At 40.4% G+C, this 27951-nt stretch overlaps 1 protein-coding gene across 1 annotated transcript in view; it reads left to right on the forward strand.

Annotated features, from left to right (window-relative positions):
- Nucleotides 1-27951, forward strand: part of LOC117465674 (microtubule-associated protein 4) — a 116813-nt gene that overhangs the window by 35838 nt on the left and 53024 nt on the right. Inside the window, 5 exon segments of the mRNA XM_034108636.2 lie at nt 3980-4168; nt 8920-8976; nt 23745-23858; nt 24880-24966; nt 27428-27610. Coding sequence (XP_033964527.1) covers nt 3980-4168; nt 8920-8976; nt 23745-23858; nt 24880-24966; nt 27428-27610 — 630 coding nt within the window.

Here is a 27951-nt window from a genome sequence, read left to right on the forward strand (position 1 = left end):
GAGGGAGAAAGGGAGGGTGCACTGGAACCGGCGCTGTTGTTATTAGCATCTGGTGCTAGCTGCTCTAACGGAAGAAGAAGATGTTTCTACAATGATGTGGAGGGAGAGTCCTCTCCAGTCAGACTGAGGCTGATAACTTCAGCTCAGTGAGGTAAAGGACTCTCAGTGTTTAGATAGTTCACTTTAGTCTAAGTTATCTCAGTGGGTCTCAAACGTTTTGATCACAATTTATGTAAACACATATTTCCAAGGCTCTCCTTTATAATTATTGGGATAAAACAGGTTTGAAATCATTCCAATGTATACTATAGGACAGTAAACCAGACATATCGTTTTAAACTGGAGAGATAAAAAAATATGCATAAATAAAATAGTAAAATAAGATATGAATGAACAACAAAAATAAAATGCGTTACATGTAGGCTATTTGTTATTTAATTATTAAAATGTAAACCGATCTTTTTCATATGGGTGTTTAGAGTTGTACCCCATAGATCTAGTCTCTAGTAATTCTGCGTGTGCACCAGATTGAAGCATTTTACTTCAAAATGTTCAAACCTTTCTTCCCGGTATGCCTGAGAAGGCAGATATGCTTGTTTTTCTCAACAAGAACTGTTTTTAAAAGTTGGACTGTTGCAGCTTCAGTGGTTCTCAGGTTAAAGTTACATAGCAGTGAATATAAACAGACTGATTAATGTGAATATTACTTTAAACTAACCTGTGTAAAAGTTTCTCGAATAAATGTAATTTTTTTGGTGGAAGAAGCATGTATCATTTTTTTACCCTGCCCCTCAAAGAATCGGAATCGAGAACCGTTAAGAACCGGAATCGAAAAGTAGAATCGGAATCGTGGAAATTCAAACGATACCCAACCCTAATCATGTATGTGTTGCTTTCTTTGGGCTTGTTTTCATAGACCTGGTTGCTTATTCCTCTCAAATCTGGCAACAGAGTGGGCGCAGTGTCTAATAGTAGTAGTAAGCTAACGAGAGGCTACGTTCAGCTGGTGACTCGGGAGTCGGGACGGAGAAAATGTCAGGAGTTTGGAAGTATTATAAAATTGAAAGCGAAGGCAGTGTAACAGCCAGATGCAATGTTTGCAAGGCAGAGGTTCCGCGTGGTGGAAAGAACAGAGCTACGTTCAACACGACCAATCTAATACGCTACCTGAGAAACAAACAACAACAACAACACGACGAGTACACAGCGGCCACTCAGGTAACGGCACTGAAACAACCGACACTTTCAGAGACTTTTAAAAGGAAAGAGAAACTGCCCCAGAACAGTGAAAAGGCCAAACAAATAACAGCCAAGATAGCTGAATTCATCGCGTTGGATGACCAGCCGTTATCTGTTACCTTTTTTTTCTCTTAATGCATTGCATAAAAATCGGATCGGGAAAAATCGGTATCGGCAGATTGTCAAAATCAAATGATCAGAATCGGATCTGGAGCAAAAAAAGGTGATCGGGACATCCCTAGTTACGATTCTACGTTTTGTTGACTGATGACTGTCCTAGTCATTAGTCAACAAAACGTAGAATCGTAACAACTGCTGTCCACGTGATTGGTTTTATTTTTGACAAAATAACTCATGTCTCTGGAAAATTGAACTATTATTAAAAGTAGAAATGGTTTTAGGATTTAACCATGGTCTGATTAGTTATGGAAATGTAACTAACTGAAAGTAATGAGTTGTATTCCCCCAGGAATGCCCTGTGCACAGGTTATACCTGTTAGTTGAGTTAAGGGCTTTGCTCAAGGGCACTTCATTTGTGGTAAAAAGGAAGGGGCAAGTGCATATTTTCATATTACCTACCCACATTTTCCTACCATTGAACCAAAGATCTTCCGGACACCTTGCCAATCGTTCGGCTTCGTTGAGTAGAACATATTTTCTGGTTTGTTCATATCAGTCTTTTAACAGTCTGTGAAGAAGGAAAAGGAATGATCCAGTTTACCTTCTGCTAATGTACACTGTCCAGTATTTGGCCAGTAACCCTAACCCTAGAAATGTTATTTGTATAGACAACCAAATATTATAAGCTTGACAATCCTAAACTATAGACTGCTACAGTGTTTTTCCAAACAGTATTGTGTTCTGTTCTGTAGTATTAAGATCTGCTTAAAACTCAAATAAGGAGCATAAGAAGTACATACAGTATCATGTACCTCTACCTGTTTATGTGTGGTAATGAATGGTGAATCCAGCAGATGGGGCTGTGGAGTTATTTTTATTGTGTGCTGCATCTGTTTGAGGAAGCTGACCTAAAATAAAGAATTGAAAACACAAACTTATAAACATATCCTGAAATATCTGATTTCCGGACACGTGTAGCTTTATTGAATGTATGTGGCACTACAGGTATGTAAACTGCCTTTTAAAAAGTACATAGGGTGCAGATAAGGAAAGAAAGGTCTATGAATGTGTTAATCTGAGATAGGAAGGAAACTGTCAATCTCAGGATGGATCCGCTTTGCAGAACATTTGTAATTTGTCTTTGAGCAAGAGCCTGAAACCTAACCTGCTCGTTCAACAACAAATGCAAAAGAAGGTTGTCAGAGAGGGGAGGCATGACTTTTACAGTATGGGACAGAGATGTAAAGAAGAATTGTGAAGGTGGAGATGAGATAGAGAAACACAGTGATCAGATGGAGGATGGCTTCTGCTGACACTAAATATTACATGTCCTTATAGTTGGAACTTGACACAATATGACTCTGCAAATTCCCCTGGTGGCTATTGGTTGAACTCCTAGACGAGATGGTGACTGCTTGGATCTAAAAGTACAGACTGTGCTTCTGTGTTGATTGAACCAAGTCATGCTTTTCTTCCATACAGAGCAGTCCCATCGGAATGGTGTCTCCTTGTGGTGGAAAGTGGTATCACATGAAGGTAGCAACCAGTGACAAACATAAAAACGAATTGTCTTCTAACTATACGCCCATCAGTGAGGTCAAGTCTTGCAGCTGGTTGACACTCAGAGGGTTGCTCAGGGGCACTTCAGCGTGGAGGCCTGCCATCATACCAGGGCCTGTAGCCTTGTTCCTGCTCCAGAGGCTACTTTGATGTCACTTTGGGACACAAACATCAATCCTGTTCAGTTCCCATCAGTTCTTCCCTTGATCATGATAGTCTAATCAATTCAATTATTCTGTTTATCATGTTATCAGATGTAATACTTCCCGCGCACTATTATGCAACAGGCTGTCATTTTGTTATTTTGTGGTCATAGAGTTGGTCTTGTGGTATAATAGATGATGCCTTCTCACTTCCTTTAACCACTTTTCCCCTCCATTTCCATCCCTCTACCTCTCTCACTTAATGTTTTCCTCCTTGACTCAGCTTTACTTCCACTTCTTTCATCTTTATCTCTCCATTTCAGATTCAAACTCTTGTTTCCTTCACCACTTTTCTAATCTGCTCGATTAAACGCTTTGCAAGTCTAGTAAACACTTTGCAACGTGGCTTTTCTGGATTTAAAGAAATAGCCTGTTCTGTTAAATGTCATACATCACTGTTTGGTGGATACAAATTAAATCAATGTATGAATTTGAGGTAAACATGTTGTTGAAAAGTGCAGTTTTTGACACTTTTTTGGGTATACATTTCGGACTTGGTGTTTTATTTCCTTTTGTAGGGGCAAATGAAGTTGATTTAAGAAACATAACTATGATTTATCATTAAGTGGTATGATCTAATGGTATACATTCATATTTGTTATATTGATGGGGATATTTATGATTTGAGCTACTCCTCCTATAAGTATCTTTAGGGTGATGAAATGCACTGTCATCTATTCAGATAATGCCATATTGATTTGTGTTGGAAGTCAGCATCTCCGATTGAAACGAATCATAGAAGTCGTTCTTTTTTATTCTTTCCTTTTTTTATGAATTGTACTTTTGTTCACAGCATTATTTAACGTTAATACATCTTTAATGTTACCCTTCCCCCCCATCTGTGTGTGTGTGTGCAGCCATGGCGGAGTTAGACCTGAGTCTGAGTGACGCCCTGACGGACAGCGTTCCCCAGCAGGGCCCAGAGAGCCTGGTGGAGAGGGACTTCATGGCTCAGCTGGAGTCGGAGACCTTCGACGATAAGGTGGGGGAGACGGTGGGGAAAACAGACTACATCCCCCTGCTGGACGACGACGACACCAGGGCAGGTGAGACTGATACGATGGAGCACAGTGGGGAAATGTAGATATTATCACTTTTTTTGAAGCACAGTAGAAAAAGAGTTTGAGGATGCTGACCTGGGTTGGATTATGCCAATTCAGTTTTGAGATGATGGGGTTATTTCGTCACCAAAGACGTAGAGTTGTATTGGTATTATACAGGAACATTTCTGACGAGACTTCAGAAATAATGATGTTTTTGAGAACGTTGGGGAACAAAACAGTGGGGTAAAAAGATGCAGGACGGAAGTATAAAGGAACATTGAAGATAGAGACATGTCTTTTCTGGGGTTTTAACCGAGAAGTAAGGATGTAACAATATAATACTTGCTACAATGCTACATTGAGAACAACTCATCAGTGTTGAGAACAGCAGGAAGAGAGCTGTCAGTGGGCTTGGCTAAATAACTAAGCTAACCGCTAACATTACCACAGTAAGGTTTAATTTAGTTACAGTATTATGCGTTCAAGCTCTATTGAGTGAAATTCAGTATTGGGCAAACATGAATTATAATGGCATTATGATGTGCCGAATGCAGTCTTGTAAAATGTTGCTTATGGCTACAAACTTCAACAAATGTAAATGTTTTCACAGTTAAAGGAACAGTATGCATTTTTAAAGGAATGTATGTTAGAGTACATCCTAGTACAGTGGTTCTCAAACTTTTCAATAATGTACCCCCTTTGAAAAAAAAATTCAGCCAAGTACCCCCTGATTAGTGTTGTCACGATACCAACATTTTGGTTTCGATACCGATACCAAGTCAAGAATTCCGATTCTTTTTCGATACTTTTATTTTAGTATTTTCATGATCAATAACATTGTAGTTTATCTGTTAAGTGTTTTCTTACAACATGGTCTCTTCTTTATACTTGAGTTTATGTGATTTATTTGATAGTTAACTCTATATTTTATTAACATGTAATAGTACAGTAATATAAATAATTATTGACAAAATGTACATTGCAGATGTTAGCCACATTGGTAAGTTAGCTAAAAAGATAGCCATATTAGACAGTTATCATTGCCATTAATTGCCTCGGCAAACTACGAAAACGTTCGTTTGTCATAAAATAAATTACACTTGTTTGACTTAGATTTGAGGGCATAGGCTGAGCATGATGTAATTATGTTATCTATCACATTCGCTAACATGTCTGTCTTTAAATTCTTTAAACAGCTCTGGATGCCGGTCGGCGGGTGCTTAGCCAAGTTTGATGTGTTGGCTCCCTTGGTTTGCAGGGATCTAAAACATGTCTTACAGACAGGCCTCGTGGTGTCCGTAGGCTTGCCCTCACTGTCAGATATAGCTCAAATACTTCCAAATTTAGCTTCTGGCGTCTTTTTTGTCAACAAGCCAAGGCGCAGCGGCAGTTGCACTCCCACTTGCAGCCACTTGCTCCCCGTTTTCTCACATGCTCTGGCAGCTAGCTAGCTGCGTGCACGAGAGGGGGAGGGACTTAGTGCGTGCTTGAGAGGGGAGGGACTGCAAGCACGGCTGCAGAGCAGGGAGTGGAAGCAGAGCGCTGAACACACACAGCTCTTATTAAAACAGCGCTTTCTCACCGGAGTACTTTTCCCGTCATTCTTAAAGTACCGATCGTAGGAATCGTAACGTTTTTAAAAGCAGGGTATCGCAGTACGTTTCAAGTATCGGTACACCCTGCAACACTACCCCTGATCAGCGCAAAAACTATTTGTTAGGGAAAACATGCCTATATAAAGAGGTACAGCGCTGCACCATCGGTGTCTGATTTATTAAAACAACAACCATGTAACTGAGAAACACTGAAATGCTACATTTCAAATGTTACAATCCATCACTAAATTCATGGCAAACCAATTTTAACATCATGCAATAACACTGAGACGACATTAGTTGCATTGAACTGATCTTTTTAATAAGTTGTATTTTCAATGTAGTGAAACATGGGCTTGTGCTTCACTGAGGGTCTTTGTCATTCTGACAGGGAGGCAAACTGCAGTTATTACACTTCGCGTTTTGAAATATGTGTAACTCTGTTCATATAAAACCCACACTGCTCAAACTTCCTTACTTTTCCTGAAATTGGTATATTTATTTATTTAGGGGCGTGGGGAATGAAGAGAAAACAATATGAGCATGTTATGAGCATGGGATTTTGACCCCTCATATAAACATATGCATAATGCTGTGCTATACTTTGCGGCCACACGCCGTTGCCAAGCAACGCTTATTGTTTAGGTGTCCTTTGATAAGCAGGCAGTCATATCATTATCTAGAACTAGCTAGATCTGATAGATTTGGATATAAACGCGAGCGAAGTATAACCGGACGCGAGAGAGGGATCAGAGATCAGATCAGCTGCTGCTGACGGAGAACACGCAGCTCTGCATTATCACAGCTCCGCCCGCTGTGCAGGCGGGCGGATACACTAAGAGTTAGATCTAACACACTTGGCTAGTTTATCTACTCTGGAACTAGCTAAACTAGTTATACAGATATGTATTCTTTACTGTCGGGTCACTTATTACAGGTTCAGCGAGCTGCACGAGACTGACGGGCTGTCAGGAGAGGGAGAGGAAAAGAGAGCACCCCGTTTGTTTTTCCCATTTTATTATCCAGAATTACTGTAAACCTTTGAATAAAGTAGTTAATCTACTATTAGTAGTTTGTTTAAATGCATTACTTATGTTTTTATTTTCATTAACATAAAATAAATCTCACGTACCCCCTGCAGTACTCCAACGTACCCCTAGGGGTCCGCGTACCCCCATTTGAGAACCACTGTCCGAGTACACACTATTCAGCACACCATTGAAATACATTAAAACAAAACTTCCTCTCCTGTGTTACTTAAACTCCAGTTAATCTACATTCTGATTACTTGAAGCAGCAAGTGATCTTTGTCATTGACTAACATTTTCCTGAACAACATTATGTTCACAGAGTTAGAATCCTTGTTGTGTAACATGAACTGCAGCTGCTCCTAAATGACTGATAGTGTCAGCGGCCGCTGGACACTGGCTGTCATTTTGGATCAGCTGGTGTGTCATTCAGCCGCCGGACAGATAGTAGCCTGAAGATAAGCAAAATAACTGAACTCAAATGACTATTGCATTTTGGGAACATTGTACCGTCTCTGAGCAGTTACCATCCAAACGCCTCACCTGCTCCAGTGAAGATGCTCAGGGTTTAGATCAAAAGAATGTATGATAATAATACACCCCAGCACTTTTGTACAAGGCTCTAAGAGTAAAACTCTTTGAGGTCTCAGGAAGAGTCATGTTTCACTTGTTAGTTTAACAGACTTTGTATGAGTTGATTGCATTCTTGTGAAATATTTGTATTAAAGGTTGCTGTATGAAGGACGTTTTTGATTTGGATTGGTAACAATTATCAAGTGCACAGTGAGGCTGAAAATAAATTAAGCTATTTGCATATTAGACACATAGCATTGTTTGCTATTCAATATCATACATGCTACAATGACTCATATCACAAGCAGCTTAGCTATTCATTTTTTATGTTGGTTCGTTTTTACATGGATAACATATGCCGTAAACCTGAGTGAGATGTCAGGAAGGTCACCCAAGCCTATTATGATGAAAAGATAAGTAAGCAGATAGATGCATCCAATAAACAGCCAGCTAAAATGAAGTGACAGTGAACTGGGGCTGACTCAGCTCTGGGGCCTGTTTTGGTTAACGCACACGGGCCAGACATTCAGACTGTGTGTGGGCACTGTTCTGTGACAGCGGGCTGTAGGACGTGCTGGGGGAGGGGGGGGGGTACTTGCCAGAGATCAACTGTGGCACACTGCTTGCATTTGGACAAACGCAGACATGCTGACATGCCGAGTGCCAAACAGCAGGGCGAGGTGGTCTGCAAATAACTGTCCTCTGTCAGCAGGAGAGCCACACACTGGAAGTGTTGTTTTGTTATTCAACACAGTTGTTAGTTTGTTGCCCTTATGCACATGTTGTTAGTTTGCTTAGCTCTTGTTATGCTACGTGATATTTGAGTCCTGTTTGCTTGTATGAAGACAAATTAGGCATACGTTTTTGTGTATGTGTTTTTGCAGGTTTTTCCTTCAGGTTTTTCATGCCTATGCTTTCAAGTCTTAATTGATGTGTTAATAGTGAGTGCATGGGTGCATTGAGACAGATGTAAATGTAACATTTGTGATAATTATGGGTGAAGGGGCAAATTGTAAAATGGTGGTAGGCCATTTACCAAAACTAGTCTTGTGCATGTTCTTTGCATGCTATTTATATGTTTGAGTGATTGATTCATGCCCTTTTGTGCTTTGTGTGTTAGATACATAAATAAAGTGCAGTGATTCAGATGTCACACAGTATCACTTCCTGTAATATGCGCTCCCCTCTGCCAGCCCCAGTCTGACCAGAACGTGTGTGTGTTACAAACTGGTTCATCCACTGGCAGATAACACACATGCCTATAGTGAGGTGCCCTTCAAAAGCCCTCAAACGCAGGGTTAGGGGAAACCAGTCTGTATTATTTACGGTCTGCCAACCAATGCCATGCAGTTATATTTTCTATCTCGTCAAGCTATTAGCAATCAGATGAGTAATGTGGTGTGTGTGTGTGTGTGTGTGTGTGTGTGTGTGTGTGTGTGTGTGTGTGTGTGTGTGTGTGTGTGTGTGTGTGTGTGTGTGTGTGTGTGTGTGTGTGTGTGTGTGTGTGTGTGTGTGTGTGTGTGTGTGTGTGTGTGTGTGTGTGTGTGTGTGTGTGCAGACACCGGTGCTGCGATGGAGAATGGAGAGCAGGAAGCTCATGGGGTGCAAAAGGCTGGTAAGACATATCCCACAATTCCTTCTGCCGTCGGGAAGGCCGTCTGGTCATCCCTATCCACCAACCATGGGCTGTCAGTCTTTTTCTTTGTTATCGACCTTGTTTACTTCCTTCTTGTGTGTGTGTGTGTGTGTGTGTGTGTGTGTGTGTGTGTGTGTGTGTGTGTGTGTTTTATAAGACTTCCAGGGAGGATGTGAGCTGCTCTTAGTTTTCTCTAACATCCTTTTAATGGCTTCTTAAGAACAAGGTTGCTTCTCTTAAAACGTATTTTTCTACGATCGATTTAAAATATTTATTTGTTCAGTAACTCTTCAAATGTATATATATTTTCTTTTATTTCTCAAATGGAGAATTCTAATGCTTCTCTAGAGCCTTTTCTACATTGAACTGACAATCATTTGGTTATAACTGTACAAATATAAACCTTAAAAGGATGCTATAAGCCCTCAATTCCTACAAAATAACAAATATTAAAATAAAGTTTTTCAAATAAATAACATATTCCAAGTTCTTATCATGTATACATTTTCCAGCTGTATTCTATATGAAAAACTGTCTTTGTCAAGTGTGAAATAATTATAATAATGACTTATTCGGGAAATATAGATAACATGTTCATATTGAATGTGTGGGTGATCCCTCCGTTGCTCTGCACCTGTGACACATTTACTTTGAAATAAGCCAAGTCTTTTTTCATATGATTTTGAACTTAAACTATTAATCGGCAAACAAACTCCTTACAGCTGCGGGCTGGCCTTAAGTAGACTGCATATTTTCTATCTCTGACTTCCTGTTTCCTGTATCAGTGATGGAGGATGGACCCTTTTCTAAACCCCATACATCTACAGATGTATGGTTTTGCATAGCTGCCTTTCTAAAGCTCACAATGAGAGCTAATCAGTGAAGACTTCATTAATTGTGATGCAAAGTAGATGATTTGCATGAAAAAGAGTCTTAATTGAAAGCAGGAGATTGTCAAAGTGTTGCTCTGATCATATCAAGTCCTTTTAATAAATGGAATAGCAAGCCAGTTGAAGCTCGTACTCGACAGTCCTTTTGTGGCTTGTGATGCGGATAAATTGTTATAGTGTTACTTCTTATTGGAGATAATTAGCCGCAGAGAAGAGATGCAGCTCTAGAGAGGAGTGTATTGTGTCTAATGAACTAGCACTCCGTCTGCCCCTCTGGCTGTCTGCTGTACTGAAATAGACTGAGAGAGAGCGCTCTGTGTGTGTGGGTGTGTGTTTACGTGTGTTACATTCGGAAAGTCCGCTTGTCAGATTTTTCAATAGTATGGTCTCCTTTCCCCCCCATTTCTCAGCTTTAACACAATTCCTCCATACAAACTCATGTTCCTCAGTTCACTTTTTGTTTTTGTCATGGAGCTGTTCCATTTGAAACTGCTGTGCATGTCAAGGATTCTGCATGGGTGTATCAATGAGTATCTGAGGTCGCCTCCACTGACAACAAGTAATCCTCACTGCTGCACATACAGTATGCGCGTATCTGAGTATGACATGTATTCAATGGTGTACCACGATGCAGTTCACTTTGGAGTTCCAACTCATAATCCATTTATACGTGACCAAATGTGTGTGAAGGAGAGAAAGAGAAGCAAGCAGCACTTTTCTTTTAGACCTGCTGTACTTACATGGAGATCCGAAATGTTAAGTTAATCAAAAGATAAAACTGAAGTGCACTTTTGGGAACTTATTCCTAGGCATACAGTAATCTGCATGACACAATGTCAACAACAGGTTGGTTATTAAAAACTCTGATATAAACATTTGATATTGGCTAATTGCTGGTTTATTGGTTGGGGAAGGAACTCCAGTTCGAAACCCGCTCCCGCCCCACTGCAACAGGCCGTTGTGTCCTTGGGCAAGACACTTCACCCGAATTTGCTCCTGTGGGTATTGTCCACAGAAGATAACCATTACATGTATGTATGATCTGTATGTGTAATGTGTATTTGTAAAGCGCTTTGAGAGTCATTGATAAAGCGCTATAATAAATATAAGGATTATTATTATTATTATTATTATATCCAGCCTGGGGCCAGTATGTAACAGTTGCACACAGAATGCAATATAAGCCTGGCTTAAAGTGCAATATAGATAGATCAATAGAAACTTTATTGATCCCATTTTGGAAAATGATTTAGTCACAGAAGCAGAAGTGTGTTCAGACATTAAAATACAATACTTTAAAAAGTGGAAAAGAAAATTAACAATTACAAACAAACTAAAAATATTATATCACATATAAACAATATAAAGAAAACAATATAAAATAGTCTGGATTATTAAAATAAAAATTCAAAAATACTACAGGAAAATGTAAGCCTGGCTTAAAGCAAGACATTGTGACTTTTGTTCTAAGTAAAATCACAAGTGATTGCAACAAATTGCACATACATGAATTAGTCAAAGAACCATCCACTTGGCAGAATGGTGGTGTCGATTGTTTTGTTACCTGGCATTCAAGTTCAGTATTTAAGTGAAACAGTCTGTATACCCGCACTGTGAACGCCTGCGAGCTACTGTGATCAGGCGCAATGCAAGTGTGTTTTCTTTACACGAATGTAACTTACCTCAACATCCTTTTAGATTAACATGTTATGTTCAAAATGGCAGGAATGTGTCGCTGCTCCTCTTGACTGCAGGTCAATGCTCTGCTGCTGAAGCATTGTGTTGGATCCGTGCATTGATGGAATAAGTGATGGCTTGGTTTGGGAAGAAACAACTTCTGCTAGGAATTAAACCACAGATTGTGGCAGCTGTATTATTCTGCTAGCTGATAAATGTGCAGTTGGTGGGATGTATGTTGGCGACAGTGGGAGGAGTGATCAGCATATCAATCAGACGCCTGTGTTGGCATGTTCCCCGCTTAGCTGTCTGGCTGTTTGCATGGCATGGCATGGCATGGGCATGTTACCATGGTTACTTGGCTGTATGTGTGCATGTGTTCATATAAAATAAGGAAAATGGTGTCAGAAGGATGCTCTGTTTAAGTTTGAGCTAAACTCTGATTTGAATACAGCGTGAGGTGTGCTACATAGTTTTCAGTGGGCCTATTTCAGAAGACAGAGCATCTGGCCTTGTGGAGGTGCATTGGATCCATTCATCATTGTTATTCCCAAAGAGCCCAGGGAGAGGAAGCAGTATAATTAGTAACTGGGTCACGTAATTGCGAGTGTAAGCTGAATCCTGACAGATGTGTAAGTGTGAAGTGTATGTGTTGGGATGCTGCATGCCGCACCTCCACTGCATGACTCCTCTGCACGGCACATCAACAATCATTTACAATATAAGATATCTACCCACATATTTGACCAATATAAGATTTAAAACGTTTTTTTCATCTCATCTTGGTCAATTATTTGACCTATGTTAAAGTAATTGCAGATTTCTTTGACCGCTTTACTAATCTGCTTTCTTCCTTTCCTCCCCTTGTCCCTTCCTCTTATTCTCATTTATCTTTTTTTCTCCTCGCTTACATATTTTAATTTTATTCTTTTTCCTCTTGATTTATACCCTTTTATTATTTATTCTCTCTTTCTGATGAACCATTTTTTATTTTAATGCACCTGATGCATCTTTTTACTCTTTCTTGTCTTCCACTTTCTTGCTTTCAACCCCATTTTTCCCCTTTTACTTCCATCTTCTCCAATATTCCTTTTTTATTCTCTTTTTTCCAATCGCCACGCTTCAGAGGACTAGAACCCGCCTCCATCGCCATGCCGACTGTCAGTCAGCTGTGCTTCCGCTTCTGTGCACCTTTCCCCTCTCCCTGTGCAACATGCATACACACTATCTACCCTGTCCATGGCTCCTTTCATCCAGTATGAAGGAGAACGTCTGAGTTTACAAGATAACACATTACTTTCACTCATGACACAACTCACTGACTAACATTATGTGCACACCCAGCCTTCCTACGCTGCCCTGATGTCAGCGCACACTCCTCATAATGTGTCAGCACACTGTGATTCACTCCGCTGAGTGTCCCTGACACACTTGTCACATGAAATTTGTTTTTGTCATTGTTTTGTCTTTCTTGGACTAGAAATACAGCACTGACTTATCTACACTACTGTATGTCCAATGATATGCTCTTATCTTATTTATTTCTCTTCCTCACTTATTATTTCCAAATCAAGTGTGTATATATACTTCATTTCAGCTGTACGTATATACAAGCCCACTGCAGCATACACAAATACATCACAGCACAGCTAGATGAAATCATGCACATCTACCAATCACAGTGAAGTTCAATAGTTCATGTCCTCACATTCACACAGTCACAAACGCCCCCCCTTCCCCCAGCAGCAAGCCTCGTCCCCCTATCTGAAAGATTTCAGACTGAGTCGCAAACGTTGCAAGACAGATCTGTCAACACCCACAGACCAGCACACACACAAACTCACAATTCAACCCACACAGTGATTATTTGTGTTATTTGTTTTCTTATATGAATGCTTCTAAACCTCTTAGCTGTTAAACCTGAACTATTTATCTGCTTTGCACAATCTTCTCTTAACCAAATAGATAGATAAGTAAATACTTAAGCCAGCTTTTGATGGACAATCATTAATGGAGACAAATCCCAGCAGTCTATTCACATTTACTGTAATGTTTATTTAGTTCATCAATTTATCTTTTAAAACGATTGATTATAACTAAGTTAATGACTTGTTAACTCTGTTTGTTGCATAATGTCATTGGTGAAGCGATACATTTGAGTTCACTAAAGAGTAACTCATATGTTATCATTATAATGATAGGGTACTGTTCGTCTCGAGGTGCATCCTTTTGGCTTCTTTCCTTAGCCAGGTCTTTGCTTTCATGTCACACATCTGTGTTTTCTTTGGAACTTATCCATGGATCCAAAACCATGATGCTTCTAGAAAGACAAATGTTTAAGTACCACACATACAATTACATTCACCTCAATTGTATTAGGGTGGGGGAGTATAGGCATTTCAAAAAATGAATCCTTTCAGAAGATGTTGAACAATGTGTAGTAATGCTCTGTGGCTTGCCAACAGGGCTGTTTTCTTTCACAATGTAACACCATTTCCCCCCACGCAGAATACATTGTAAAGTGTGATTTGTACACTTCAATCCGTGTGTGCATTCATAGCAGGCACATCACCAAGCATTGCATCACATATGACACTTCTCAAATCTTCTCCCAAATGTGTATTACTTAGTTAAAAGATAATAAGACCCTCATTGGCATCATTTAAGGGTTCAGTTACAACATATACCTTGCAATGCAAACTACTTTTATATTTATTTTATTTCCTAGATGCATAGAACAATTCTACATGTTTTAGATCCCGCCTCTTTTATGTGTTTGTTCCGTCTAATTCAGAGTGTCCTTGTTACTGTATAGATGTGCCTCTCCCTGTTGTCTGCCTGCACCTTGTGCTAATAAACTGATATATAACACACACTTACCTGGCTTTTGGGTTTCTCTTTCTTCTTCTAACCAACCTGAACTAAACCTCTTCTCTAATGTCTAACTGCTGTTTGTTCTCCTCTTTCTATTTCTGTCCCTCACAGCCTTTTATATTATGTGCAGTATCATTTCCTTTTTTTTTTAGATATCCGTATATCTTAGCAGCTTTCTAAGAGAACAAAACTCTTACTCATCCTGGCTGTAGCCTTTGGAGGCGCTGGATCTTTTACAATGTAAAGCTTAGGGATTAGAGTGTGCTCCAGGGGAATGATTTCCTTTGCTTCTGAGCAATATGCCTCTCTGGTTAGAAACCATTCATTTATTTTACTCTCCTGCTGTGGCTTAAACATACGGAAATAAATAAAGGGGATTCTGCCTTCTGTTAAGATGTTTGCCAGCTTTCAGTATTTGATAGCTTCTCACCCAGAACCGAAGGCTGACTGAAATGAGGTTCCAAACATGAAAGGAGATCGTATGAGTCTCAGAAAGAAAGCATGACAATTTACTACACCGCATCATCATCATCAGCTAAACTACAAACACTAACTTTAAAAAATGCTCATCTACAAATTAGAATCAATTTAATTAGCCACATACAAGGAATGTTTTTTTATCATTGTTTATTAACATACTTACACCCAGCTTAGAACAAGACAACAAACCTGAACAAATAAAGAGTAGACCGGACTATATGACTGTGAAAAATGCTTTTAAATAATAATAAAAAAAGATTTATATAAAAATAAAAGACCAATAACCACAGCTAAAATAAAGAATACATAATCAGTTTACATGTTTCTATTAGTTGTAGACAGTGAAAATAATAGTGCAAAAAAACCAACTACTGGATGGATATTCATGGCCTGGACAATTATTTACAGTATGAGCATAAGCACATGTCTGTTTATGCAGCACGCAGGATTTAGGCGGTGACAGTGAATTGTATTATGTCAGTTTGACTGTTTTATAATGTGCCTGCTAACATTGGCTAATTAGCTATTAACACAAAATACAGCCAAATCTTTCACTTTTCAGGAATTTGGTCAAATTTAGATGGGATAATTAGTTTGTCCCTATTAAATATCGCTTGTACACTTCCATGCCCTTGCAGAGTCCTTTACCATCAGGGTAGCTCTAAGATGACTGGCATGATTTACCATCCAAATAACATAACCTCCAGATCAACCTGACCTGAGCAATCCTCTCTGTCAGCATGGGTGTGGGTCTATATGGGGCTGCCTGCCCTACTTGGACTCAGAGTTATAGTGTGGGCGATGAAAGGGGAGGAACATGGAGGTGGATGAATTGAACAAGTCCAATGTGTAAGCAGATGTGCTTTTCAGTGCAGCGATTGCCCTGTCAGAATATACACAGCAAAAACAGAGTTAATAACCTGAACGTCACAGCCCCAAGAGAGCCTCACCCGACACAGCTGCTCCCCTACATTACCCTTAAAGAGGGCGAGTGAAGGACATTTCAATTTGTTTTAAAAGAGAGAAAAACATGAAGAAATTATGAGAGTACATAATGCATAGAAAGACCCCCACATGCAATATGTGCATCTCCCACACATAAAGCCATACATCATCTGAGGACCTTGAACTCCTGTCAGGCCTGTAGCATGCTTTTTAAATGATTGATGTTCTGTATTTTGGTGTTACATCATAGGCTCAAAAGAACAGCATGCCTTTATAGGTTGGTGTCTGAAATATTGGTTAGATTTTGATAAACTTCTGTATTGACATTCCTGACCCCCAAATAATGCATCCTAATAACTTTGGTGATCCACAACCCCTTAACTTTAAAAATAGTCAAGTGTTTGTTAGCTATTAGTCACGTTAAAAGCCTAGGGCAGTAGTGGCTAAATCCATAGGGACTTGGCTTGGGAATCGGAAAGTCAACGAGTCAAGTCCTGGATAGACAAAGTGCTACCGAGGTGTCCTTGAGCAAGGCACCGTTCCCTACACTGCTCCCTAGGCCCGTACATAATGGCCGCCAATTGCTCCTAACTCTAGGATGGGTAAAATGCAGAGAGCTAGCTAGGGTGGCAGTGGCTCAGTTTGTAGCGACTTGGTCGTTGATCCGAAGGGTCGCCAAATACGGAGTGTGGACTGGTACCTGCCTGGAGAGGTGCCAGTTCACTCCCTTGAGCAAGGGACTCTTCCTCTCCAATCCTGCATGTGGTTCTGTGTTCTTAGCTATATCAACAATTGTGTGTAAAAGTGTTTCAATGTAAAAGTAATGGGATTAATAAATATTCTTCTTCTTCGACCACTGCCACAGTATTTACTCACAGGAAGTTTAAAGTACAGGACAGGAAGTACTTAGGCTTGTACTGTGCATATAACAAATAATGTATGTATTATGTCATGCTTTCGACTCTAAACTTGCTAGTAGTTGATAACTGCTCTCACCTCCCACTAGGGGTTTTATGAGTTAACTCCTCAATAAAATCCCCTAGCCACCAGCAGACACATTCACTTTGACAGCACCCTCTGAACATGTTGTACTGTACATCTTCTTCAGCTCACACTCAACAACAACCCGAGGACCTTAAACCTTATGAACTGTGAGTGTTGTGACTGTCGGCTCTGTAGTTCCTGATTTGCAGAAAGGTGGCTTTTTTCTGAGCATTTAGCATACATCTAATTTCTTCATTGTGGGTATGCCTAATGTTAGATTTAGGACAACTAAACATATTGAAAACTAAAAAAACATGAATTCTTTGACAGCCTTGTGAAAAGCCAAACAGGCCCTCCTACTTTTCGTTATGTCACCTTCTTTTTATTTGATTGAAAATCCATATTGCCTAACTTTTAGCATCTTTGTATAATTTGATAGACTCATGCTGTCATCCTGTTCACTTGTGGAAGTGATTTGGTAGAAATGCTGCATAAATCTCCTTTTAAATATTCATGATGCAACTTTAATCCCCGAGCTGGGGAAAAACCTAATTCCCCCTTCACTGATGTCTTCTGTGTAGACAGAAAGCGTTTCATCTGTGTGAGCTTTTCCCTCACATGAAGGTGTGTGTGTAGCACTGCATGTCTCTTTGTATCCATATACTGGTTTGTGTGTATGTCTTCGAGTGAGCAAAGGCCTTCCTCTTTTCCTCATGTCAGAATACATTGTGTATGTGTGTGTCTAAGGCCTAAGTCCTGCCTTCGAGCTTTAAATGTGAAATGCTCTGGATGGGATGCATCAACATGGGCAACTAGCAATTCTTACACTCTCCGCTGCACTTTGATGTGTGCACTTTTTTACTTCATTTGTTGATTTGACAGGTACTCACTGCACGATCCCTGCTGGTTGAAGTGAAACACCCCCCCTGCTTGGCTCAGTTTTATACATTTTGATCCATGACAGTGAGGAGTGCTAGAAAACATGACAGCTAGAAATGCATATGAGCAAACTAAATACTTAAGATAGTCCAAATATCCCTGGCAGTAGCTTAACTCCTTAATCCTGCCAATATAAACTAACAAACACTGACGTGAACAAGGTCAGGAGGAAGTTATTGGGGTATTAAATTATTGACTAGGGGATTGCCTCCTTTGCAGACTGACAAAGCGCATTGTTTTTTGAGGTTAGGACAATGAGGGGTGGAAGATACGATGACGTAATAGGCTTGGATTCAAAGAAAGGAAGCAAGGATGGAGGGAAAATAAGTGTTTTAGAGACAGATGTGTGTACGTGTTACTTAGTTTAAGATGCCTGCAGGGTCAACCACCTGCCTTTTGTAGAAACATTTGCAAACACACACACACACTTACACACTACAGACAGTGTCACATCCAATGCACTTTTCTCCTCAGCACTTGTCAATGCACATCATGAATTTGTTCCATCAGTGCATTACTAGGGATGTAACGATATATCGAATATCGCGATATCGTGGTAAATAAATGTCTCAATACCGTCGTGAGACTGACAAAATCTATCGCGATTTTTATTTTTTTTCATTTTTTTTAAACCTTTATTCAGCCAGATGGTCCCATTGAGATCATCGATCTCTTTTCCAAGCGAGACCTGTCCAACATGGCAGCAAGTAGGTTACAACATGAACATAAAACAACAGATAACACAAAAGGACATCGTATTTACAGGGCTACATGTACATACCTAGAGACATTGACAAGTACCAACAGTATCTTTATATCTCGCCCTGTCAATAAGCCTCACCTTCTTGGCAAACACTGTATTGTTTTTGAAGTGGTGGAGAGACAATGCACAGTTGTACCCACTGCTGTCACCCATGGCCAAAGCATATCTCTCTGTCCCAGCAACATCAGTACCAAGCAAGAGAGTTTTTTCCACAGCAGGGGATATTGTAAACGCCCAAACATCCCAGCTTCTAGCTGGAAATGTGGACATGCTCATATTCCTAAAAGATAACCTTGATGATGCTGAGTGAGTGAGTTAGAGTTGAGTTACTTGAAAAACTAAAGTGAAACTTGATTTATTCTATTGCAGGGTCTGATTATTATATTGTTGACACTTTAAAATACTACTATTCTTAAAATAACAGATCAGATCCCAACAACCAGAACGACGGTTGGCAGTCTCTTTATATTACACAGGGAAACCCCCTTCAAACTGTGGCTTGGCTAGTTCCAATTAGGCATCCCCCAATTAGAAGACACCGTTGGAGTCTTCTAATCCTATCTCCAGATCTACTTTGCCTCTCCTTCATCTTACTCGTCATTGCACTCTTAGTTGTTACTCGTTGTTTTTGTATCTAGAACATATATTCATGGAAGGATTCATATTCCATCATTTGAGAATACAATTCCAATACCTCTCCAAGGAAAAACCAAAAACCAGACTCTAAAGAAAGAGAATATTATTCTAAAGCCTCTAAACTAAGTGTGTAGAGGGTATTTGCAGTAAAGGTGGACAGAAAGGTTCATGATTAATGCTGTGTTGTGGCTGAATCAACAGGACAGTAGTTGTGTGTCCTCCCAGAGAGTAGCACTCTGTCCTCTCGTTGAACCATCACTCTGAGCCTGTGGTCGTGCACCAACCCTGACCCAGCTGGTTCAGAGTGTCTATCCCAGCTGGAGGAGCATAACAGGGAGAGGCTGGGGTCAGCTGTAGGACAGCTGTGGGATTCCAGCCGATCCTGCCCGCTTATCCCAGATTAGGCTGTTTTGGTAAGGCAAACCATAGGGTGCCATGCATTGAGAACATAGCCAGGTTTGGTATAAAGGTCACATGGCAGCTCATAAAGAGAATCAAATGAAAGTTGTTTCTTTAAATTGTTGTAGGTGTCTTGCACTTGTTCCTTAAGTTTGCAGTGTTATAGATGATGTTGTGGAAGCCTGACATATAAACCACAGGAGGTTTGCTCTGGCTTCTTAGAGATCAGAATAAGGCTATGGCCTCATTTCCAGAGTGTACCCACTTGATGAAAGAACCAATATATTTTGGAGGATATTGAAGGAGAAGTCTGCTCTCTTGGCACAACTGCACCTACTTCTTAAAACAGCTATGTTTAATGAGGTTTACTTCAAACTGGAGGTTACTCTTGTTTCCAGTGAACTGAGCATGCCAGGTCAGCTGAAGGACAGAGACTAGCCCACAGGCTGTCAGCCATGAGAGAATCAAAGAAGGGATCATCAAGATGACGCTAGGCTAGACTATAGCTGAGTCAGAGCTTTCTAATGAAAATCAGTATTTTATATATGGATCACATGGTACATTTATGATTGAATGCTGTGTAAATATAAATTATACAGATTTGATCACGACGCAGGTAATCAAGGGAGAATATGTTGGTTTGTACTACCCTGTAAACTGTGTGTGTGTGTGTGTGTGTGTGTGTGTGTGTGTGTGTGTGTGTGTGTGTGTGTGTGTGTGTGTGTGTGTGTGTGTGTGTGTGTGTGTGTGTGTGTGTGTGTGTGTGTGTGTGTGTGTGTGTGTGTGTGTGTGTGTGTGTGTGTGTGTGTGTGTGTGTGTGTGTGTGTGTGTGTGTGTGTGTGTGTGTGTGTGTGTGTGTGTGTGTGTGTGTGTGTGTTCATTTTAGGCTATATTTATCATTTGTCTTCTGTCAACTGTTCACCAAGCATGGGGTCAGGCTTTTTTCTGTCTGTCTGACTGCTATCATGTTGTGTCTGGACTTTTCTCTGAACATGAGTGTGTTGCTGTGTGCTTGTGTTCGTCCATATTAGTGCAGCTACATCAGAGTAGTATGTGTGTGTGTCTGCAGATGTCTCTGTGACACTAAAGTTAATCCGTCAAACTGATGGCTCCTCCAGTCTGTCTCGCCATATTCCGTCCTCATACTGAGGTCAGCATCCCCAGCAGCAAAAGCCGCTCTTACATAATTTAGACATTTTGTCCACACTGAAAACAGAATCAGAAATTGTATTTTGTGCTCCTCGAGGCAAATGTTTCCACTTAAATAAGTTGGCTAGGGTCAGACCTTTACCTTTAGAGATTTAGCATGAGCAATGTTTTATTTAATTAATTGGATAAAGTCTCTTTACTTTGCTATCTGTGAAACTTCCAACTCCATGGTTGTGTTAAAATGCATACTAAACAACAGCCTAATCACAGCAATCTCACAGTTGGATGATGCATTTTTTAAATATATTTTCATTAACACAACTTTATACAAATACACTAACTCTGCTGTAGTAGCAATACCACTTGTTAAACATACATCCAACTTCTTTCTTAAAAAACAAATGCTTAAGTTTAAGATTTAAGTTTTAAATCACACACTTATTTATTAAAGTGTGTGTATTTATGACATAATGTAGCACTAACTGTTGACTTGATGGTATCTGAAGTTCTGAGAAAATAGTGTTTTACATTTGAAAGCATGGTTGTACTGCAAATAAACTGTACGTTACATTACAATGTTAAACTGCCAGACTTCCTGCCATAGTTCAGAGTTGCCAGAAGCAGCCCGGTAGTGATGATCTGTGCTGGTCTGTAAGGAGCCTGTTATTTAAGGTCACATACTGTAGAGTGATGCCACTGTAATGAACCTCATGTCAGGCTTCGACTCCCCTAGTAGGGAACAATACACGGAACATGTTCCAAAGAAACCCAGACATACATACACACAGTTAGTGCATCACAGTTGGTCTTCCTCAATCTATCAAGCTGAGCAGTTCACCCCTGGTACATTACCCACAGTGCAGTGTGCAGAGAATAACTCGGCATGAAATGTTCTCTTAAAACTAAAATGTGTCTGAACTAGAAAGCCCTAGGTACAATAGGATTTACTGAGAAAAAGCTTAAGCCCCAAGTTTCACAAATGTCATTGTTTCACTGCAGACAACAACTAAATTAGACAGTTTTATGACCGTTTTTAGCCTACTGGGTCATTTTATGTCTGGTTCGATGCAGATGGAGAGGACAAGATCCAGTTCAAAGACAAAAATAATTCCGATAGATGAAAACTTTCTTCACTTGAAGGGAAATATTGTACACGCCAAATGTATTACTAAGATTTGGGAAAATGTCAAATTGGAATATATAAAAGTCCAAAGGGAAAAGAGACAGAAGAGGCCAGCCGGATTGTAGCCAGGATTTAAGAAATGTTCTTAGTCTTGAGTCCAAATTCCTCCAAGTCTACCTAACTAAGGAACTTTTGCCTTGCCACCAAAATATATTTGAAAAATTCAGGCATTTACTCTTGTCTTTCCTACACATTTGTTTGGCTGTATTTATGCCGGATAGCGTATCTGTCTAAAAGGCACTGCTATGTTCATTACTGTTAGGAATCATCTAAAATGATGATGTCATCCTTTTGAATATCACCAAAGTAGACATCTACTTTGACTGTCTAGTCTATTCAACTTGGTCTGATAATATGTTTCAGTAATTTCGCCCGAGAGATGTTTTATTTGAGTGATGGGTTCATTCCAGACAGCTACCAGCTTTGAGGTCATGCATTCATGGAACCTCCATCCCCCAATACAAGCATCCTAGTCAACCAGACTGGCTATGTAAGGGGTGAACATGTAAATAGGAAGATATATTAGAGGTTTTCATACCAGTACCCCTGACTGCCCTTTCAAATCTGCTTAATCTGATTTGAGCACCTTGGACAGCAGCACAGGGAACATCCGCCTGTTTTCCGGCAGAAGATTCTTAGTGCACTTAGGAGCACTCGATTTAGCCACCCAAGCAATGTGTGAAGTTTACTGTGACCTTGCATGTCTCCTAATATTCCCCCAAATGTGTGTTTGGGTGAAAGAATGAGACACAAAGACAGGCAGAAATAACCAAATGTGAGACCGTAAGGATAAGTGCTGCATTGGTAGTGTTTTTGGAATCAATCAGTGACCCTGCCGACGGAGTGTTCCCTCCACCCTGTCGAGAAACACCCGAGCACCCCTGTTTGTGACTGATATATGGGAGCGTTTCTGACTGTGGGTGGCATCCTGTCTGTTTGCCTTACTGTCACCCTCTGTGAATGCTGCTGGGTCAGGATTGCCACTGGTGCCTCGCTCTTCTCCTCCCCTCACTCTCTTCCTCCTTCCAATATCCTTCCTTCCAATACTCCATTATTTGCTTTCTTCCCCTTACTGATTCCATAAATCCTCTTCCTTGCTGTCCATTCAACCCTTCCTTCACCTCCCTGACCCTCCACCTGACCCTCCAACCGCCTCTTCTCATTCCACTTTTACCTTAACCTCCTAAACAGCAACATTACATCTCCTAGTCATTGTTCTGGTCTCTGTGGTCATGTTAGCATCCCTTTTTATAGACTGGGATATGAGTGGGTGGCTGGAGAGAGACGCCTAGGGCAGGGAAAAGTCATGGAGTGCGAGGGGGAGGGGCTTTCTGGCGGGGCCGGGGACCTGAATCAGACAGACAGTGAAACGTCACACCGAACCCTGACGACCCGACTGTGATCGCATTTTTATTTTTGTGTGCGCTTGTCTGTGTGTGTGTGTCTCTTTGTATGGCGGCTGTATTTGTGTGTGTGTGTGTGTGTGTGTGTGTGAATGGGGGTTCACACTGTTAGTAGCTCAGAGCCAGCTGAGGATGCAGTGGAGACAGACAGAGACAGAAGCGCTGAGCAGCACATAGAAACCACCACTGAATGTAGAGTTGTATGGGACTAGGATTTCTGCTTTTTGGGATTTGGCAGGTGAGGAAGCCGCTATATGGAAGTGTTTACGTTGAGTTATGTGTGAGACGTATGTATGGGGATTTGTATTCAGCAGAGTGCAGAGTTCAAACGCCTTGTGTCATTAACTTACAGTACTACTTGTACAGTAGCGCGTCATCAGAGAGGAGGAGGATCTAATGTCTGATGATCCATGTTGTCACTGCAGGTTGTAAGCTGTCCGCCGGGGAACAGATCTCAGTGCTGCGCCCAGAGCCCCAGGGAGAGGTGCGCTCACACTCACTGGACCAGCAGCAAGCCTTCGCTACAGACTTCTTGTCAGGTACAAGTCTAGCATGACACTTTAAATTAAAACAATTAAAATGGAATTCTGAAAACACTTGTGCTTCCAAATAGTGAAGCAAACAAGCTTGCAGTCATAATATGGAAACATGGAAGCTATAAAGATCTGTTGAATATATAGTTAAGAGCATTTAAACAACACGGCAAAAGTTGTTTAAGTGTTCCGAACTGAGAAGGCATTCAAGGACATTTTAACCAAATAAATGCTGCACAGATGTTAATGAAAGCATATATTGTGTATCCACCCCTTCATTTAGTTTCACTCCAAATGTAAATGATTGCTCCCTCAGCCCTTTCTACAGTTTTTTTCATAATACTGCTGAGATACAAACTATATCAACCTGAAAACATCACCTTTTCAGAGGACAGAACTAACAATAGCCATATGCGTTATTTAAGGTACATTTGATAATGGAAGGTGTTTTCTTACTTATGAATCAGCCTTGAAGTATTTGGATAACGGTATCAGTGACAACGATCTGCGTTGCTCCTCTTCCCAACGCTCTCTTGTTAACTTGTCCTGTAGCAGTAGGCATGCCGTACACATGCATGTGTTCTTGGTGAGAGAGGTCTGAAGGGAGGGGCTGGGATTTAAAAAGCTGTTTTTTCCAAAGTTTGCTAATCTAGATTTCAAATGGAAATTTGGAATTGTCTCTGGTTTGTAGAAGTTCCCAATATAAATACTAGCACAGAATCATATAGTTATTTTTGGAGGTAAGAGGCATTGCTATATGCAGTACTGTGCTCGGAACACTTTTGTACGTTTTCAATGCCTTTTCTCTTTTGGCTTCTGTCTTCTTGTCTACCTTCGACCCACCATATCCAAATTGTGAATGCCCCCTAGAACTCCTTGTTGATGTTCTTTCTCTTTTGACATTCCTTTGACTACTTCATCCATTCTAACCTCTTTCCTATTTCTTTCCTCAGCTACTGCTACCTCCCCACTTTTTCTTTCCCTTCCATTTCCTATGATCCGTGACTCTTTTTCTCCCTTTTGCCAGCCTCCATGGCAGGTTTTTCAGGTCCTCTGGGCTCTCAGACCAGCCCTGCCCAAATGATGGATGCTGGCAGTATTGAAGCTTTTTCAGGTATACTGGTAAAAGCAACAGTGCATACTATTTATGTTATAACACCAGCAATACAAATACTGCAAACATAACTTAATTCATAATGAACTCTGATGACAGGTCCTTAAAGGTGGGGTAGGTAATTTTGGAGAAACCAGCTCGAGTGCGCTAGAATTTGAAAATACACAGCCGGAAAAAATCTGCCACTTCCTTACAGAGCCCCTCCTCCAACACACATGAACGAGCACATGACCAATGAGGTCACGAGATAAGTTTGTGCACAGATAGAAGGCTGACAGGCAGGTAGGCCATCCAGTTACTTTAGCCGAGCCGGCTAAAATGATTGGTTGTGCTTTTTACAGCAGCCTACTACGGCTTCCCAGATGACATTTTTGTATTTATTTTTTGTCAAAGCACTTAAGATATTCATTGCTATCGGTATGTTAAGAGCATTCCATAGAATATAACAAAAAGTGTATCTCAAGCTGGTTTCTCAAACTTACCTACCCCACCTTTAAGAAGCCAGATATTTTGAGATACCAATAGTCGTACACTAATCATCTTCCCACGAACAAATTGGCTTCAATTAAAATGCTGAGTGGTAGTAACAGTGGTATAACATATCTGCTTTCATCTTGGCTGGCAATGCAAATATATTGTTGTCAATCAAGTGCCTTTCGAGAAAGAGAGTTTAACACCATCATCCCACCGTGGTGCTTCTGTTCAAACACCTGTTGCCATTATAATGCTATTATTCGAGGTCAGATTTCTTGGACTATGGTGTTTTTTCTTTCCTCCACTCATTCCTACCAATAGCATTTAAACTCAACACCAAAGAACTCCAACTTGCAAGTCACCCATTTATATTTGAAATTGCATAGCCTTATATAGGATAAATGTAAGCTTTCATTCAATAAATCTATATCTGCTAGCCTGCAATTTTATTTGTGTTGCCATGTTTCCTAATGTGTAATAATCAGTGGAATTGCAAATGACATAACTACATGGCTGGATTTGTTGTTTTATTTTAGGAACTGGTAGCTAGCCAGGATTACTGGCAGTGATATTGACATAACTCAAATGTAAAATACCGCTGTTAATATAAAAGGTCAAGTGCATACATAGACCACCTCTATGTCGGACACTTTTTTGGAGGGAAAGGATCTTGATTTACCAGTATTAGGCATCTGTGTATTTCCTAAAAGTCAACTGTTACTATTGTGGAAAAAAACAGTCAAGTTATTCTAGCAGCTTGACCTTTTTTTGCAGCTGTTTATAATAATATTGTGCATCACTGCATGCATGTCCTCCTTTAAATGTGTTATTTTGTTAAAGGTCATATCAAATTAACAATGACTGATCTTGTTTATCTTCTACAACATGGTAGCAACAGGGTTTTAATATATGTCCATGTGAGATTCGTATATATTTATAGATATGCAGTTCAATCATAGAGGATTATTGCAACAATCATATTATTCCACATCTCAAATTCATTTTTAACTCATTAAAAGTGTCACTCCAGTTCGACAAGAGTACTTACATATGTGGTCCCACAATCCGCTCTGATAAATGGATTGTGGTGAAGGCAAAGCTTGTTAGCTGAATGCAGAGCTGTAGCTGTCACTACTGTGGTGTCCGCTGGTACTCCATAGTGACACACACACACACACACACACACACACACACACACACACACACACACACACACACACACACACACACACACACACACGAGCCGTGTAGATTGATTGTGTTGTTTTGGCTGAGTCACTCCTACTGCTGTTTCTCCTACCTTGCCCTCTTTGGCTTTCTCTATCCTGTTTTCATTTGTTCCCTCTTGCTCTTTTTTCTCTTGTTTTGTTAGTTTAATTAGATAATGATGTGATAAATAAACCCTTTTAGAGAATATCCTTGTCCACTTTGTTGGTGTTTGATAACCTACTACTGTATATGCTATTAGTAAGATTAAGATTAAGATGGACTTTTATTAATCCCTCGTGGGGAAATTGTTTCTCTGCATTTGACCCATCCTAGTGTTAGGAGCCGTGTGCTGCCATTTTGAACGGCGCCCGGGGACCAGTGCACTACTAGTGGCAGTGTGTATTACATGGTGTTCATTGGCTACCCTTTGCTTATCCATCTTGTGATATGACACTTTGTTGTGTTGTCTTTTATTGATGTTATAAGCTATGATTACTTACTAGACCATTTTCTTCACCCTATAAGTTATTATACCCACATTACTGAAGATTAGAAGACAATGGTCAACCTTACAATATATTCAGAACATTTCAATTGAGTTATTTGGTTAAAAGTAGTGTGATATTCGATTGTCTTCATCACGCCTGTGCTACCGCTACATGGGTAGATTATTTTCATGCATAAGTTGATTTGAATTGTTGTTGTTGTAGCATCAGAACTGAGAGAATCCAGAACACTGGCATAACGGTATCTTTTTTTTCTTGCCCTTTATTGATAGATTTCCCCCAGCCTGGTGGCATGGCGGTCAATGTGGGGGCTGCACCCCTCTCAGCAGAGAGGACTCCAAGTATAGCAGAACCCCAGCATCCCACACCCCCAATGGGTTCAGAAGTCCCTAAAGGGCACAGCCCCATGATGCCCGAACCCCAGCCTCCTCGCAGCCCTCTGGATTTGTCAGCAGGTAAAAAATACATCATACACAATACAGTCATAGTGCTTATTGTTATTTAAGATACTGTAACATAACCCACTTCGATAGCAGGGTTTGCACTTGACATGTCTTGAATCAAGAGGTGTTGTTCTGCTCGCAGCAGAACAACTGACAAATAATAATACTTTATAGTGTAATAAATCATATATGTGACTCAATTGTTCCACAGAGGGTTGCAATATAAAGAGGAGATGTCTGCCATTGCTCTGCTATAGCTTCCTCCTCACATCCCAGCTCCAATGTTAGTCCAGCTCAAGGTCAATGCAAATCTGATGCTGACACGTATAGGGTCGCCCATCATGCCATGGCTC

The sequence above is a fragment of the Pseudochaenichthys georgianus genome, chromosome 20, assembly GCF_902827115.2.
Source record: "Pseudochaenichthys georgianus chromosome 20, fPseGeo1.2, whole genome shotgun sequence".
NCBI classification, from domain to species: domain Eukaryota; kingdom Metazoa; phylum Chordata; class Actinopteri; order Perciformes; family Channichthyidae; genus Pseudochaenichthys; species Pseudochaenichthys georgianus.